Raw genomic sequence first — 13,717 nt, 5'->3', positions numbered from 1 at the left:
GAGAGCAGCGGAGCCTCCCCGAGGCGCTCACACGAGTCGACGCTCCGGGTGCTGCTTCTCCGACGGCTCGCAGCGCCGACACGTCCGGCGGCCCGGCCCCGAGGACCTCCACCGCTGCCGCCGGCGCGGCTGGCGCACCAGTGCGGGCTCCGGGGCCGGCCGGGCGAGCAGCGGGCAGCCCGGCGCGCCTGCCCGAGGACTCGCGGATTCCGATTCCCTGCTCGCGGCACGCCCAGGGGAGGCCGGCACCGCCGGGTGTGTCGCGACCCCCTGGGCTGGCAGGCCCGCCACCTGCTGGCACGCGGAATCCGGGCAGAGGACCCGTTGGCAGCCTCGAATGGCGGACAGCCCTTCTTGGGGTTTACAACCCGCTCTGACAACAGCCCTGCGAGGGAGGCTTCAGCGGCTCCAGTGCTGCAGTGGCACTCTGCCAGGAAGCTCCCTGGGGATCTGACCACCAGCCACCCTCTCCCAGCAGAGGGGGGCAGGAACAGCACCCCAGGAAGTCTCCTGCAGCAGGAGCAGCACCAATCCTGCCCAGCTGCCTCTGAAACTTTCCTGCAAGGACCTCAGCCAGGAGTGTCAGGCTCAGCAGGTGGCAAACCGAGAAACTTCCCTATACAAACAACAGAAGAGCCCAACTGGATCAGGCCAGAGGCTCTTGGAGTCCAGCTTCCGATTTTTCCATTCACAGCGGCCTACCAAGTGCCTTGGGGAGCGCAGAAGACCGCAGACACCTGCGTCCTGGTGCCCTCCCTTGCAGCTGGCATTCTGAGGCAGCCCACTTCTAAAACCAGGAGGTTGCACAGACCCATCACGGCTTGTAACCTGGGATGGAGTTTTCCTACAGAAATCTGTCCAATCCCCAGTCCAGGCTAGATGCCATCACAACATCAGCACATGTGGCAAGGGGTGCCAGAGACTAATTACACACTGGCTAAATAAATTTTATGTTTTAACTCTCCTGCCACTCCATTTTGGTGGATGTCCCCTAGTTCTGCTGTTGTGCATGAGGGGAAAGAACTTCCCTATATATATGAAAGGTAATTTAATGCAGAATGCAATGAAACAAACGTCATTGGAATATCTGTATTCTATCAAAAGTTATGGCCAATTAACCAGAAAACCAGAAAAACACAACTGCCTTATGGAACAGAAAGTGGATTTTTTAAATTCAAAACTGACCCATGAGACTGATTTTTCTGAGAGCCAATTAGATGTTATATGATGCAGCATGGAACCAATAAGGTGTTAACAGGAGTCCGCTGTCATTTCCATGTATCATAATACAGTTACCCTGCTAACTGGATAGAGGCACTTTTTTCAAGTGGTGATCCTCTTATATTTAGCAGCAGGAGAATCACTGTCCCTCTTCAGCCCAGCACAGCCTCTCTAACCGATAAGGGGTACACTTTTAATTTACTTAATTAAATTTTATTTTGTCGTGAGGGGGCTACAAAACCTTCTTTGACCCCAGGTAGCAGGTAGATGCATTAGCTATGCCACTGACTAGGGGGTGGCGGCAGAGCAAGCAGGTGGCAAGCTTCTGGGGGGTGGAGGCAGGTTTCCCCCCAATTTTTGCTTTTTTAAAAGCCAAGGTATGACATCACTTCCGGTTGTGACATCACTTCCAGGGCATCGTTTTGAGCTTGGCACTGGGCTACACGATCATTAGCTACGCCACTGCATCCCTCTATCCATCCCCTGCATAATTTTGCATGTCTCAGCGCCCAGTCCGATCCCATTTTCCAGTGCTGGTGCAGTCACAGTGGCCCCCTTAAGATGTGGGAACGTTTGTTCCCTTACCTGGGGGCTGCGTTGCGGCTGCACCGGTGCTGGGAAATGGGCTAGGACTGGACTCTCCATCATGTCTCCCTCAGATGCCTTTTTTTCCAAACGCTGTCGCCTTTCCTCATAATACTGTAGCCCAGAATCCATCATCGTTCCCTAGGACAGCCAGAGAGACAGGCTGTAGGTCTTGTTTCCTCACAACTGCCAGCTCCTACGCAAATCTACCTGTGAATATTATTATTATTAACAGTATTTATATACCGCTTTTCAACTAAAAGTTCACAAAGTGGTTTACAGAGAAAAATCAAATAACTAAATGGCGAAATGCCAGTAGAATACATTCTATTGAGCACAGTCGGAGGTCAGCACTAAATCTGCCCTTTAGATGTTTCTGAGGTATTTTTTTATTTCCCATTTATCAATTTTTATACATTTGATTTAAGGGATTCCAGGCGTCTGAGATGAAATGAAGAATCCTCTGTTTCCAGTAGAAAAAAGAGGCAGGAGAAGACCCGAGGGAAGGAATGTCAGGCTGGTTTTTGTCTCAGAGGGCACTTAAGGGCTGGGATGGGATGGGAGTGGGGCAGGATGCGCTCCTGCCCTTCAGAATGCGCCATGACCCCACTGCCCAGTGGTTCTGTGAGAATGAATGGGGCGGGGAGACGCTGTGTGCTGCCCTGAGCCCCTGGGGGGGGAGGGCAGGTGCCAGTGAAACCATGCAGAGCAACCATTGGGGGTGCAGCGCTAGTGGCAAGCCCGCTCCCCACACGCAGCGCCTCTCTTTGGGCTGCTTCCACTCTAGACAGCCCTCCTTGGCTCATTCACTTTCTCTGCTTAGAGGAAGTGCAGTGCAGTGCAACACTGAACACAGGGGAGGCTGCAATTAGCAGGGAGGGGCGCAGAGGGAGGGCTCAACGGGGAAGAAGTGGCAGCCCCCAGATCCCGCTTCCGGTTCGATCATCAGTACCATAGGGCAGCCTCTTTCTTTGCACAGCATGTTCAGAGTGTACATAGCGCTTCACAAGCATGGCCTTGATGCTCCCTTCCAACAGCCCTGTAGGTACTGCTGCGCCCATACTGCAGACGGGAAAGTCTGGTGCTGAGAGGGAGCATCTGGCGTAAGGCCACATAAGAGATGTTGACAGCAGAGGCAAGATTTGAACGGAGGGCATTGTGCGTCACGACCTGCTCTCGGTCACCAGGCTACTCCGGCTCCCTGGGCCATGATGAACAGCGGAGCTGTGCTTCCTGGCCTCCCAGAATTCCCACCCTGAGAAGGCCCTCAAGACTGGCCTCACGCATGCCTTTTCAGCACACGGCTTGCATCTCCCCAGCCCTGGAAGAGGAGGCTGTTGGCACCACCAGAGACTCTAGGCTGCTCTACCCCCCCCGCCAGATTTCCCCGCATTCCCTGTCCACCCCGCATAGGCCTGCAGAGCCAGGGGCGCATGGCATGGTGCCAAGGCTGCACATGCAGGCCTGGGCTCTGCCAAGCCACCCCCTGGCCTCCTGGTGACGCAGCCACCACCACCACCCCTGCCTCACTGGGGCTCTTCCTCTTGGGCTGCTATAGCAACACAGCCCTTAATGATAGCTCTGGAGCCTCCAGCATGCCTGGCTGGGGAAGGCCCCCCAGCGCCCTCCTTGCCAGGGTGACAGGGTCTTTGTGCTTGCCTGACAACACCATGCCAGCTCCCTTGGAAATCACGCCCACCTCTGCTCCGAGGGGCTGTCCCCTCCCTCCCCCACGCGCCATTGTGCCTCTGTCTTCCGTGGCGGAGGCTCAGCAAGACACGGGTGGTTTCAGGACAGGCAAAAACCGGTCAGAAAAGGACAGCTACACACCGCACACAACCGGCCCGTGGAATTTGCCAGAGGTGCAGGATGTGGAGATGGCCCCTGTTGGGCTCAGCTCAGGCAAATCCAAGCTGCCACTGCCCTTTGAAACGACAGGGGGGAAGAGACACTTCTGTGGAGCTGACAAGGCTCCCTCCCAGCACAGTCTGTTCCCTGCTGCTCCGGACCTCCTCCTCGTATGCAGGCAGAAGGGAAGGCTCGTCAGCACCATGGGAGCACCTACAAAGGAGCATCGCTGCGGACACAATGGCAGTCTGAAGGGAAAAGCCTCCTCCTCCTCCGCCGGGCAGCCTGGGCAGCAGCAGCGGAAGGAGGGGGAGTGCTTACTCCTGGTGGGAGCTGCCCTGTAACAGAACCACTGCTGAGCAGAGCTGGAGCCAAAACAGGCAGGAAAATGGCATCTGTGGTTGACATTTGGTGGCTGCTTCTTGATGCATCTGCCTTGTGCGTTGTTTGCCTGCCTGCCTGCCAGAAAACAGCCTGTGTGCTTCCCCCTCTGCAGCCACCCTGGGTGTGAACATCCATCTGCCCCGCCCTTTCTCAGCTGTGACATCACAGCAAACCACCCAATGATACGGACAGCTTCTTAGAAGGACACTGCAGGCTCTCTGAGGGCTCCCCAAGCGGAAGTCCCCCTCTAGGCACAGCTTCTAGCCTGCCTGCCTGCCTGCCCAAGCTGCAGGTGATGTCCTTCAACTGGGTATTGGCAACTGGAGAATAAAATCCCTCTACAGAGTCAGTCCTGGTGGGACAAAAACCCCATGGAGGTCCCTTCATGCAGCAACAGGCAAATGCGCTCCTGGGGAAACGAGGCTGGCAGGTTCAAAAAGCTCTTAGTGGAGGGAGGGAGGGACTGGGGCATTTCTCTGCTACAAGATGGGAGTTCAGTGCCTGCCGCTTTGCAACCTCCAGGTGACTGCCAAGACCTCTGACTGGCCCCAGTGGTTGCCCTGTGCCAGTGGTGTAGCTAAGACATCTGGCACCCAGGGGCACAAAACTTTCCAGCACCCTCCCAGAACCAGATGCTCAGGACACCCCCCCCCCCGGGGTGTCTGGGAGGTGGTCTGAGAAACTCGGAGGTTGCACGTAGCCTCCCCAAGTCACGGAAGGCCTTAAAATGCCACCTGAAGGCCTCAGAAAGTCACTTCCGGTTTTCATGTGGTCACCCTGAGCATCAGAAGGCCACTTTTTCACCTTGGGTCCCCCATTGAGGGTACAGGTTGGAATCTCTGAATGGTGAGGTACTCGGGGCAATGTGGGGTTGACTCTGCTCAAGCCTCAGAGATGGTCTCCCTGACCCAACTCTGGAGCAGACTGTGACCTAGATCAGCCATGGGTGGTCAGGCAAGTCCAGAGAAGCTGGTGGAAGGATGATGCGTGGAGGCTGGTGGTGCCTTGCCCGTCTCACTGGCCTCCTCTGGCCTTGAGGCTATGGGGGGGGGGGGCATTGAGAGTCCCACAACACTTCCCAGACAACAGTGAAAGCCACTGCCCACAACAGGACTCCTGCTTTTCCGGGCAGTCCGGCCACCCCAAGGACAATGGGATTAGTCTGAACTCTTGTGTGGGGTGCAGATGTGGTGCAGAGCGACCAGTGCAAGTACGGAAGGAGTTACGGCCAGGACTCGACCCCTAGGCAGGTCAGGAAAGAGAGCCTCCCGCTTTCCCCAGGCCATATCGACCAGCGCCTGCTTCCATGACGTGGAGCTCCTTCCCGCCTTCCAGCTCCACGAAGAGTCTTCACTGCCTCCAGAGCACTTCCATGCATGTCAGATACTTTTAACACTCAAAAACAGCGCTGTGAGGCAGGTCACGGCAACCCCCATTTCTGGAAGGCTGAAACGCTCCTTTCCAAGTCGATCTCCCCACAGCAGGTGACCAAGGCTGGAAGGAGCTTGGAAGGAGCTCCTCCTGCTGTTCTTTTCCAAGGGCCGGGGAGTGCAGCCGGTTTGGGTGCTGATTAGTGCCGAGGTGTCCAGGGCTGCGGTCGCCGCCCTTATTTCCCCCCTCTTAATCTGTGTTTGCTTGCTGGGAAATGGGGGGCGGGGGACGGGGACACACTAGTGCTGGGTAAATACTGGGTATCTTTCTCCCTCCTGCACACGTTTCCAGCAGCTCTCATCCAAGGTAAACAAACCTTGTTTTGCCAGCTCACTGGTGGCAGCAGCCCATTTCTGAGTGTGTGGGGGGCAGCCCCCCCTCTCCAACAACAGGAGCAGAGAGTGGACAGTTGCCAACTGACCAGGGTGGAACCTGGCCTGCAGGGATCTTGTGCTCTTAACTAGTTTCATCTGCAGAAATTGGCAAGTGAAACTCCTTGACACAGCAGAGAGGTAAACATGGCCACTTGCTGACTGCAGCAAAGCAGTCCAGTCTGTGCCGTGCCAAGGGCACAGTGACAGGGCCTGGGTTGAAAGATGGCAACCCACCTGCTGTCCTTGAGGCTTTGTGAGCCAGCCATGTGCTGGCAGGTGAGGTAGCTGCTAGCCTGCCCCCCCTAGACTGTCTGGGCCTGCCCACCAGCGAGAGGTGGAGCCACATCACGTTGTCCCATAAATGCAGCTGCTGGACGCCCAGCAAGGGCAGAGCAAGCCCAGCAGCAGCAGCAGCAGCAGCAGCGGGAGGCCCGGCCCATGTGCGCGCATGTGGCTCTGGCTCTGACTGCAAGGAGCGGGCCCGCCATGGCTGCAGCCCACCCCAGCCTCTCTGGGCCTTACCTGGAGCCCCAGCTGGGGCCAAGACCCGACTCTGACTCGGATTCGGATTCCGACGGTCCTGTCTCCAGCAGTTCCAGGCCCGCCACCAGCCACCCAGCTGGCTCGCAGGTTATCCACAGCGGGCACTTCATGGTCTCCTCTCCACACAGCGACCTGGTGCCCCGGCGGCGCCATCAGTGGTCCAAGCCGGAGCCACCGTGCCTGCCAAGCATTGACCCCACCCTCACGCGACTCTTTGAGTGCATGAGCCTGGCCTACAGGTGAGTCTGTGGCCCCTCCCTCCCTGGCAGCAGGAGCCTTGGGGGCAAAGGAGGCTGGGCCCAGGGCTGGCCTCCCCAAGGAGGCGGAAGAGCCAGTGGCACCACAGGGTGACTGGGCAGCTGGCATCCAGAACAGCGAGAGTCTCCACTGTGACCGCATGGCCTGGGATGGAGAGGTGCCAGTCTTCTGCCCCGGCTGGCACCCTCGGCTGAGTCTTGGTTGGCTCCGCAGCTCCTTTCAGCGGGGGGAAAGGTTAGCGGCCAAAGTACTTTGAGAGTGACACTGCAACTGCAGGAAACTAGGGGGTGGCTGGGAGGGTTCCTGACCCCCCCCTCAGGCAGGCAGCTTCCCATGGAGCAGTCCGTCCCCCCCCCCCCCAGGGCTGGGCCTTTCCTCATTAACCCCTCAGAGCCAGGGTGGTTTCTGTCACCACTGCTGCCAGCACTGACACTCAGCGCCGAGCAGGATCTGGTCACCTCCACTGGCTGTGCAGGGGGCCCTACCCAGAGGGCACAAGTTCTGTTCATGGCCTTTCCCCTCCTGCTCACCGAGGAGGTGGGCTGAGCCCCCAAAAGCTTCTCCGTGAACAAGCGGGTCCATCTTCCTGGCGCTCTCTGGGTGCCTCTCGGCCAGCGACACCTGAAGCCTGTCTGCGTACAGGCCTGGCTGGTGAGCTCAGGCTTAGGGCACATCCAGCCCAAATAGCCACTTCACTCAGTGCACCAATAGCTTATGTTCTGAAGGCAGCAAGCGTAAGATACTTTTCATAGCAGAGGATAGGCCTCTCAGCCGCTGTGATGCCTAAATGGAACCTCCAGGTTCAGAGGCACTCTATCTCTGGCTAGTGATTGCCAGTTCATGGAGACAGAGGGGTGGCTGATGCCATCATGCCCTGCATGTCAGCTTCTGGGGGTGTCTGACTGGTGACAGAAGAGTGGGCAAGATGGACCCAGCAAGGCCCAGTCCTGACCCTCTGCTCAAAGGTGCCGCCAGATCTCCCATATGTGGGATTCCCATATCTTCCTGTATATCCTCAGCGAAAGGCACCCCCCCCCCATTTCTGCTACCAAGCTGGGGGTGGAGGATTTCCATCCTTTCTCCTCCGCTCAGATCACAGCTCACCTTCTTGTGGGTTACCCCACATTGCAAAAGGGTTCCAGGAGGCAAAAACAGCCATTATGCCTGAATGGAATTTGGCGCAGGGCCTCTGCCTGGTCCAAGAGCAAAAGTGCAGGCAGGGCGGGTGGCTGCGGGACTGGGAATACAAGCTCATGCTCCCTTTGGCTGCTTTGAAGAAGCTTCCCAGGGCAGGGCTCCCCTCTCGTCTTTTGGGCTTGCTCTGCCTACTGCACAAGGGGAAGAGCTGGGTGGACCAGGTGACCTATTTGCTCCCCTCTGTGAGCATCCAGGGAAAACTCGACAGTGTCTATTAAACTGTTGACAGGTTGGGCAGATGGGATGCAAGCAGAGACATTTGCAGTAAGGGTCCGGCTGCTGGATCGTGCCAAGTTTGCCTATTTGGCCCAGCATCTTTTTTCCAGCAGTGACCAGCCAAATGCCTCTGGAAGCCCCACAGGGCAGGAAGGCAAGGGACCTCCCCCAAGTCACCAGCAACTGCCCACCTGCGTTATACTGCTTTTGAAAATGGAAGTTCCATTCAGCTACCGTGGCCAAGACCCACAGGGTACTACATCAGTCCACTGCCCCAATCATATCCCAGCTGCGTCGGCTCACACACCTGGGTCTCCTTTTCCATCACCTACATTTAGACTGTAACTGCAATTCCTTTTGGGTGTCCATCTATTTCCTATATCCCCCCCTCCAGCTATGGCACATACAACAAATCCCTGATGCTCCTGCCCCGCCTAGCAGGGTCATCCTGTTGTTCGCCATGAGGTGCCAAGCAAGCCCTGGGGAGAGGAAGGGCCTGCTCACAAGGTGCAATGATGACCCCCTGCCTTGTGGAACTGCCAGCAAACAGCTATGGCTGCACTGGCACTGGAAAGTTGGAAAGGGTTAGGTCCTCAAAGTGCTGATGTTGACCTTTGATGGGGAAAGGGACTCCCAGAAGGGCAGCTGCCCAAGGGGAGCAGCACCTAGTGGTTAGCAAGCTCCCCCTGCTCCCTGCCCTCCCTTTACTGGACCAGCAGCTGGAGGGAGAAAGAACCACCAGGCTGCAGAGGTCAGGCAAGGGGAGGTGGTCACCTCCCTCCCAGGAGTGCACTGAATCCCAGGGCGAAATCGAAGTAGCAGCTGAAGGGCAGACACAGTTCCCTGAACTGCCCAGCAGGCAGGCCAAAGTCAGAATGTGACTCGTTTCATAAACTAGCTCTAGAGAATTAACTAGTAGTTGGCATCCTTCAGTCTCGGAAGACTCTGGTATCGCGCTCTGAATAGTGGTTCTGGAACAGAGTGTCTTCTCCAGTGTGTGAAGCCTGGGTAAAGTAGGTATGGAGGATAGGCTGTTACCCATGCAGCAAATCCCCCCTCTCCACATCACTGAAATGGTCCAATGGAAAGGCAGAAGCCAATACGGTTGGTTCCAGCGGCGTCACAGGAGTTGCCAGAACGTGACTGTGTTCAGCCGTGAACTGCCTCAGGGACTCCGGCTCCGGATTTTGCCTCGAGGTTGGCTCCTGAAGCCTTTTCCATAACTGGATGTAGCCACAAGGCAGTGGAGGTTTGGGATCAGAGTTCTCCTTCTCTCAGATGAGCTGCCTTCCCAGGCTAAGGAGTCCCATCTACCTGGTGGCTGTTCAGTTGCCTCTTACGACAAGTACAGCCAAACTGAGGGCCTATTCTTATCCCCGAGCCCCCAGGGGGTAATTAACTATTAACTAGAGAATTAACTAGTTTAAAAGAAAAGAGATAAAGCAAATGCCTGTGAAGGAAAATGCAGACAGCGCAGGCAAGGTGCTCCAGGCTGAGCCAGGAGTTCCTGTGCAGCGTGAACAGGGGCTGTGCCTGGATGTCCCTCAATTCGGCACAGGGAAAAGGGCTCAAGGAGCGTCTGGCAGAGAAAAGCAGTTATCAGAATAGAGCCCAAGGCTGGCAGTGATTAGTTCCTGGGTTGCAAAGCACAGCCAGGGAAGGCCAGTTCCCTTGTAAGAGAGAACAGAACCATGGGTGGGAGTGAAGAGTTGAAAAGGAGGAGGATTGGTGAGTGTTGTGAACGTAGGTACAAACGCGCTTGTTAAAACTGGGAGTGCACTGGGCAGTAGAGAGAGTGTGGTCCAGCTTGCTACAACTTTTTGTAGACTCTACTTGGCCTTTCGTGCTTTTGGACACAAAAAAGAACAAGCAAAAAGGGGGGTCTGAGTACCTGAGGCAGTTGTTTCTTGCCATGGGTTCTGTGGTGAGCAGCTGTTTCTAAGCTGGCCTAATTTGTTGAGCATGGAACATGGGTTGTTCTGGCTGGAGATCTAGAAGAGGCTGGGAGTTCTTTTGGGTATCCCCCCCCCATTTCCTGAGTCTCAAACAGCCTGGCAAATATCCATGCTTGTGCTTCACCGCATGGGTTTGTTCACCTCTGTTCTCCCCCCCCCCTTCTGCCTTCCAGTTCACGGATGGTTGAGATCCAGTCACAGATGACGGAGCGGGCTGTGGAACTGCTGGGTCTCGCAGAGGACCGCCCTTGTTTCTTGCTGGACGTAGGGTAAATTGGCTGCTTTCTCTGTCTCTGAATCATGAGACCCCAAGGCATGAGCACTCAAGACTTGGAGGAGGCTGATCTGTTCCTGGGGAACAAGGTCAAATAGCACAGATGTGTCTGCAGTAGACAAGTTCTTCAAAAGCCAGTTCAGTTTTGTTAGCCTGGCAGGGAACTGAAAGGTCGCTTGCCTCAGTAGAGGTTTGGGACTGGGATGCTGAACAGCAGGTGAAGCTGCTTTGCGTGAGTTGAGCCGTTGGGCCAGTTCAGTAGTGCCTGTCCTGACAGGCAGCGACTCTCCAGGTCCTCAGGCAGCCCCACCTGAAGCTGCTGTCGGGAATGGAGCTGTGGACCTTTCCCTAGTTGGTTCAACTCGTATTGCCCCAGAGCTCCCAGGATTGCCCGCTCTTGTTAGCAGCACTGCTTCAAGAACTGAGACAAGGGACAAGTTTCCCAGTCCTGCTGCTTTAGCTTCTCTCTCTCTTGAAATCACATGCAGAAGGTCTTGGATGTAAAGCACATGATCTTCTGCTGAGCCACAGCCCTCCCTCTCCCCCTAGCAAGAGAGACCATACCTGCAACCTTTCCTGGTCTTTGGGGGGTCAGGATCTCTCTCTGAGGCAGGGTATGAACACCCAACAGCCAGACTCTGCTGCATACCACAGTTGCTCTGTGCCCACTGGGGACTTGAACCAACAACCCCTGTAATGACTGCAGGGCCAGGCACCAGTGCAGCGAGCCGCGTTCTGCCCTGACCTCGTGAAGCCTTTTCCTTCCTCAGTGGTGCTTCTCCGTGACTGGCAAAGTGTCAGCAATTGCAAGTGTCGTTTGCCTTTTGAAAGGTCAAACCTGAAGTGCCATCTCAGAACACACCATGATCTTTTCTGGGCTGCGTTGAGCGTGATGGCTGACTTTGTTTTCACTGGAAAACTGATGTGGCTGGTTTTGTTTGGATGCTGCTTTGGGGAAAATTGTATAAATGACTCCCTTGCACGATGGTGGGTTTATGGCAGCCAGATTTTATGAGCCAGGGGCCTCACAGATTGCCTGCCTGCAGCTCAGGAGTCCCCAAATCCTCCGGCCAGAGAGGACAACTCACTGGTGTGCGTTGTGTGCTTCCTCCCAGTTGTGGCTCCTGTCTGAGTGGAGACTACCTCTCAGAAGAGGGACATTGCTGGGTTGGCCTGGACATCAGCTCTGCCATGCTAGGTGAGTTGATCCTTGCCCGCCCGCCCACCCACCCCTCAGTCCTTTCTGCTTTGGACTAGGTTGGGCAGGAACAAGCTTGTGTCTTTTATTCTTAACAGACGTGGCTCTGGAGAGGGAAGTGGAGGGAGACCTGATGCTGGCTGACATGGGCCAGGGGATTCCGTTCCGGCCGGGGATGTTTGATGGCTGCATCAGGTAGGACAACAGCTTGGCTGGCGAGGAAGAGCTGCAGCCTGGCTCTGTTCAGGGGGAGGATCTGGTTTCCAAGGCGCTGGGCCTGGCTGGCTGCTGGACACCCCTTCCCTCCTGCAGCATTTCTGCGGTGCAGTTGTTGCAAGGTGTTGCAAGGTTCAAAAGCAAACTCAGTAGACAAGAGTGGTGATCGTCTGCAAGCTTTATTTTGTTGCCAGCAACGGGCATCTCAGGGACTCCAGTCCAAAGCAGTGAGAGCAGTTTCCAATCCGAGCCTGTCCCTTATATTTCATTTTGGGTCCTTTGTTTGAGGAGTTTTACACTTTTCATTGGCTGGAATTTTACTCTGGATTGGCCAGAGATAGCCTTACAGACATTTGATTGGTGAGCTTCAAGTTACAGGTTTCAAATAAGGCAATACCATACATTTAAACATATAGAAAACTTTGTTTTCAAGTACCAGTAGAGTGCGCTGTAACCTCATTTTTGTTCAGAACTGGCCTTTGTCCTTATTTCTTGGCATCCTTAACTTGGCTGTCGCCACCTGTTTATCTCTCTACATTCCTTCTTTGTTCTTACCAGACACCGTGGGGCTTTTTGCCAACCTTTGTTAAGCTAAGTCCTCTGACTTGCCTCTATTCCATGTTCTGATTCTATATGTAACCTTTGAGTACCTTTCAAGGGATGTATAGTGGTATGCTTTAATACAAGACAAACCAAACTCTTATTGTAAAAAAGGATTGCTCTTAAGAAGTCTTTTCTCATTTACTTTTAACCAAATTACAGCTCCCTCTGTCTGTTTTAGCCTAGGCAGAGGCTCTTTCTTGGGTTTTTGCCTTATCTGCTATCTTGTTCTGTCTAGCTGTTTCTGTAGGTGTTTGTATCCTTGTTTGTTAGAAAATTCTATTTCCACCTGCCAACAGATAAGCCTCTCACCATAATGTTGCAAGTCCGTGTACTTTCCCTCTTGCTTTGCCTGTATGCTGCTGCCAAGTCTCTCTGAGATGCTACTCCCTTGTTCAAATTCTGCAAGACTTGGAGTTCTCAAGGTCTACAGAGATACAGGCTTAGCGAATGCTTTTGCCAAGACAAGAGTGTTATCTTTGAGAAGTTGCTTTTTCCCACATTCCAAAGACAGACCTTTGATTTTAGCTGGAAATAGCTTTTCACCTTTCTATGCATGTTTATGATTTTATTAAACTTTCAAATGAAATCAGGCAATTAAATTTACTCCAATAGCTATTATATATATATTGGTTACACTTTTAGAGACAATAACTATTAAGGCATTGAAGAATATTTGGCAAGCAAGCAATCCTTTGGCATTTCTATTATGCTTTCGTATAATACTCTCTGAACAGCTCTCCCAGTGTTCAATATATGTATATAACACTGTTCTTTTGGTTTAAGGAAGCCTGAAAGAATTATGTTTTTAAAACTGCAAACTGCTCTTTGCCACGGTTTTCATCTTTTTAGTCTGAGCTTCAGGATGGGATTCCCCCCTAAATACAACGCGAGTATTGTTCTCCTGCTGCCTCCTGCCAGATGCCTGGTATGCTGCCAAGTGCTTCCTTGAGACTTTGCTATTTTTAGCAAAGCTGTCTGCCTCCGTAGTTTTAGGCCTGCTTCAGGCAGAGACAGAGATGTGGATTTTCAAGTTTTGTCTTTAAGCTGCTAAGCTCTTGCTCTGTTGGTTTTAAACTAATAATTGGTTCTAGTTGCATAGCATAAATGGCTTTCTTTACCTTGTATCAGAAGCACCTATTATGGTGCAGGCAGAGAGGAAGCTGGTCTAGGAGGGGCTCCTGGGAGCAAAATCTAAATGGAGACAGATACTGGGCTCTGTTTTTACCACCCACGTGCCCCTTGCAGGAGTGGGGTGGGTGGGTGGGAGGGAGTGGAGGACCACCTGCCAGCACAGGGCTGGCCTCAGGCCCTTGGCTCCCAGGTGCTTGTGGCCCTGAACTGCTGTGTAGCTCTGCAGAGGGACAGGAAAGCTGAGAGCATCTCTGCCATGGAGCAGGCCCCCTGCCTGTGGCCC

At 54.3% G+C, this 13,717-nt stretch overlaps 1 protein-coding gene across 1 annotated transcript; it reads left to right on the top strand.

The window, feature by feature from the left end:
• The first annotated feature begins 10,188 nt into the window (after window positions 1–10,188).
• Window positions 10,189–11,866, top strand: LOC136659356 (probable 18S rRNA (guanine-N(7))-methyltransferase). The gene is made up of 4 exons (XM_066636495.1): window positions 10,189–10,281; window positions 11,402–11,484; window positions 11,583–11,679; window positions 11,797–11,866. Exons 1-4 carry the CDS (start codon window positions 10,193–10,195, stop codon window positions 11,864–11,866), a joined length of 339 nt encoding a protein of 112 aa, XP_066492592.1. The 5' UTR covers window positions 10,189–10,192.
• Window positions 11,867–13,717: the final 1,851 nt, after the last annotated feature.

Source organism: Tiliqua scincoides, chromosome 8, assembly GCF_035046505.1.
Source record: "Tiliqua scincoides isolate rTilSci1 chromosome 8, rTilSci1.hap2, whole genome shotgun sequence".
Lineage (NCBI taxonomy): Eukaryota > Metazoa > Chordata > Lepidosauria > Squamata > Scincidae > Tiliqua > Tiliqua scincoides.
Note: the sequence above shows the minus strand (reverse complement) of the source record. Positions and strands in the feature narration are given on the sequence as shown.

Excerpts from the sequence above, each read along its gene's own strand:
- LOC136659356 (XM_066636495.1), top strand. The coding sequence starts at position 10,193 with ATGGTTGAGATCCAGTCACAGATGACGGAGCGGGCTGTGGAACTGCTG. Across the intron at positions 10,282-11,401 it reads TGTTTCTTGCTGGACGTAGG|TTGTGGCTCCTGTCTGAGTG; the intron begins GTAAATTGGCTG and ends GCTTCCTCCCAG. Across the intron at positions 11,485-11,582 it reads CATCAGCTCTGCCATGCTAG|ACGTGGCTCTGGAGAGGGAA; the intron begins GTGAGTTGATCC and ends TATTCTTAACAG.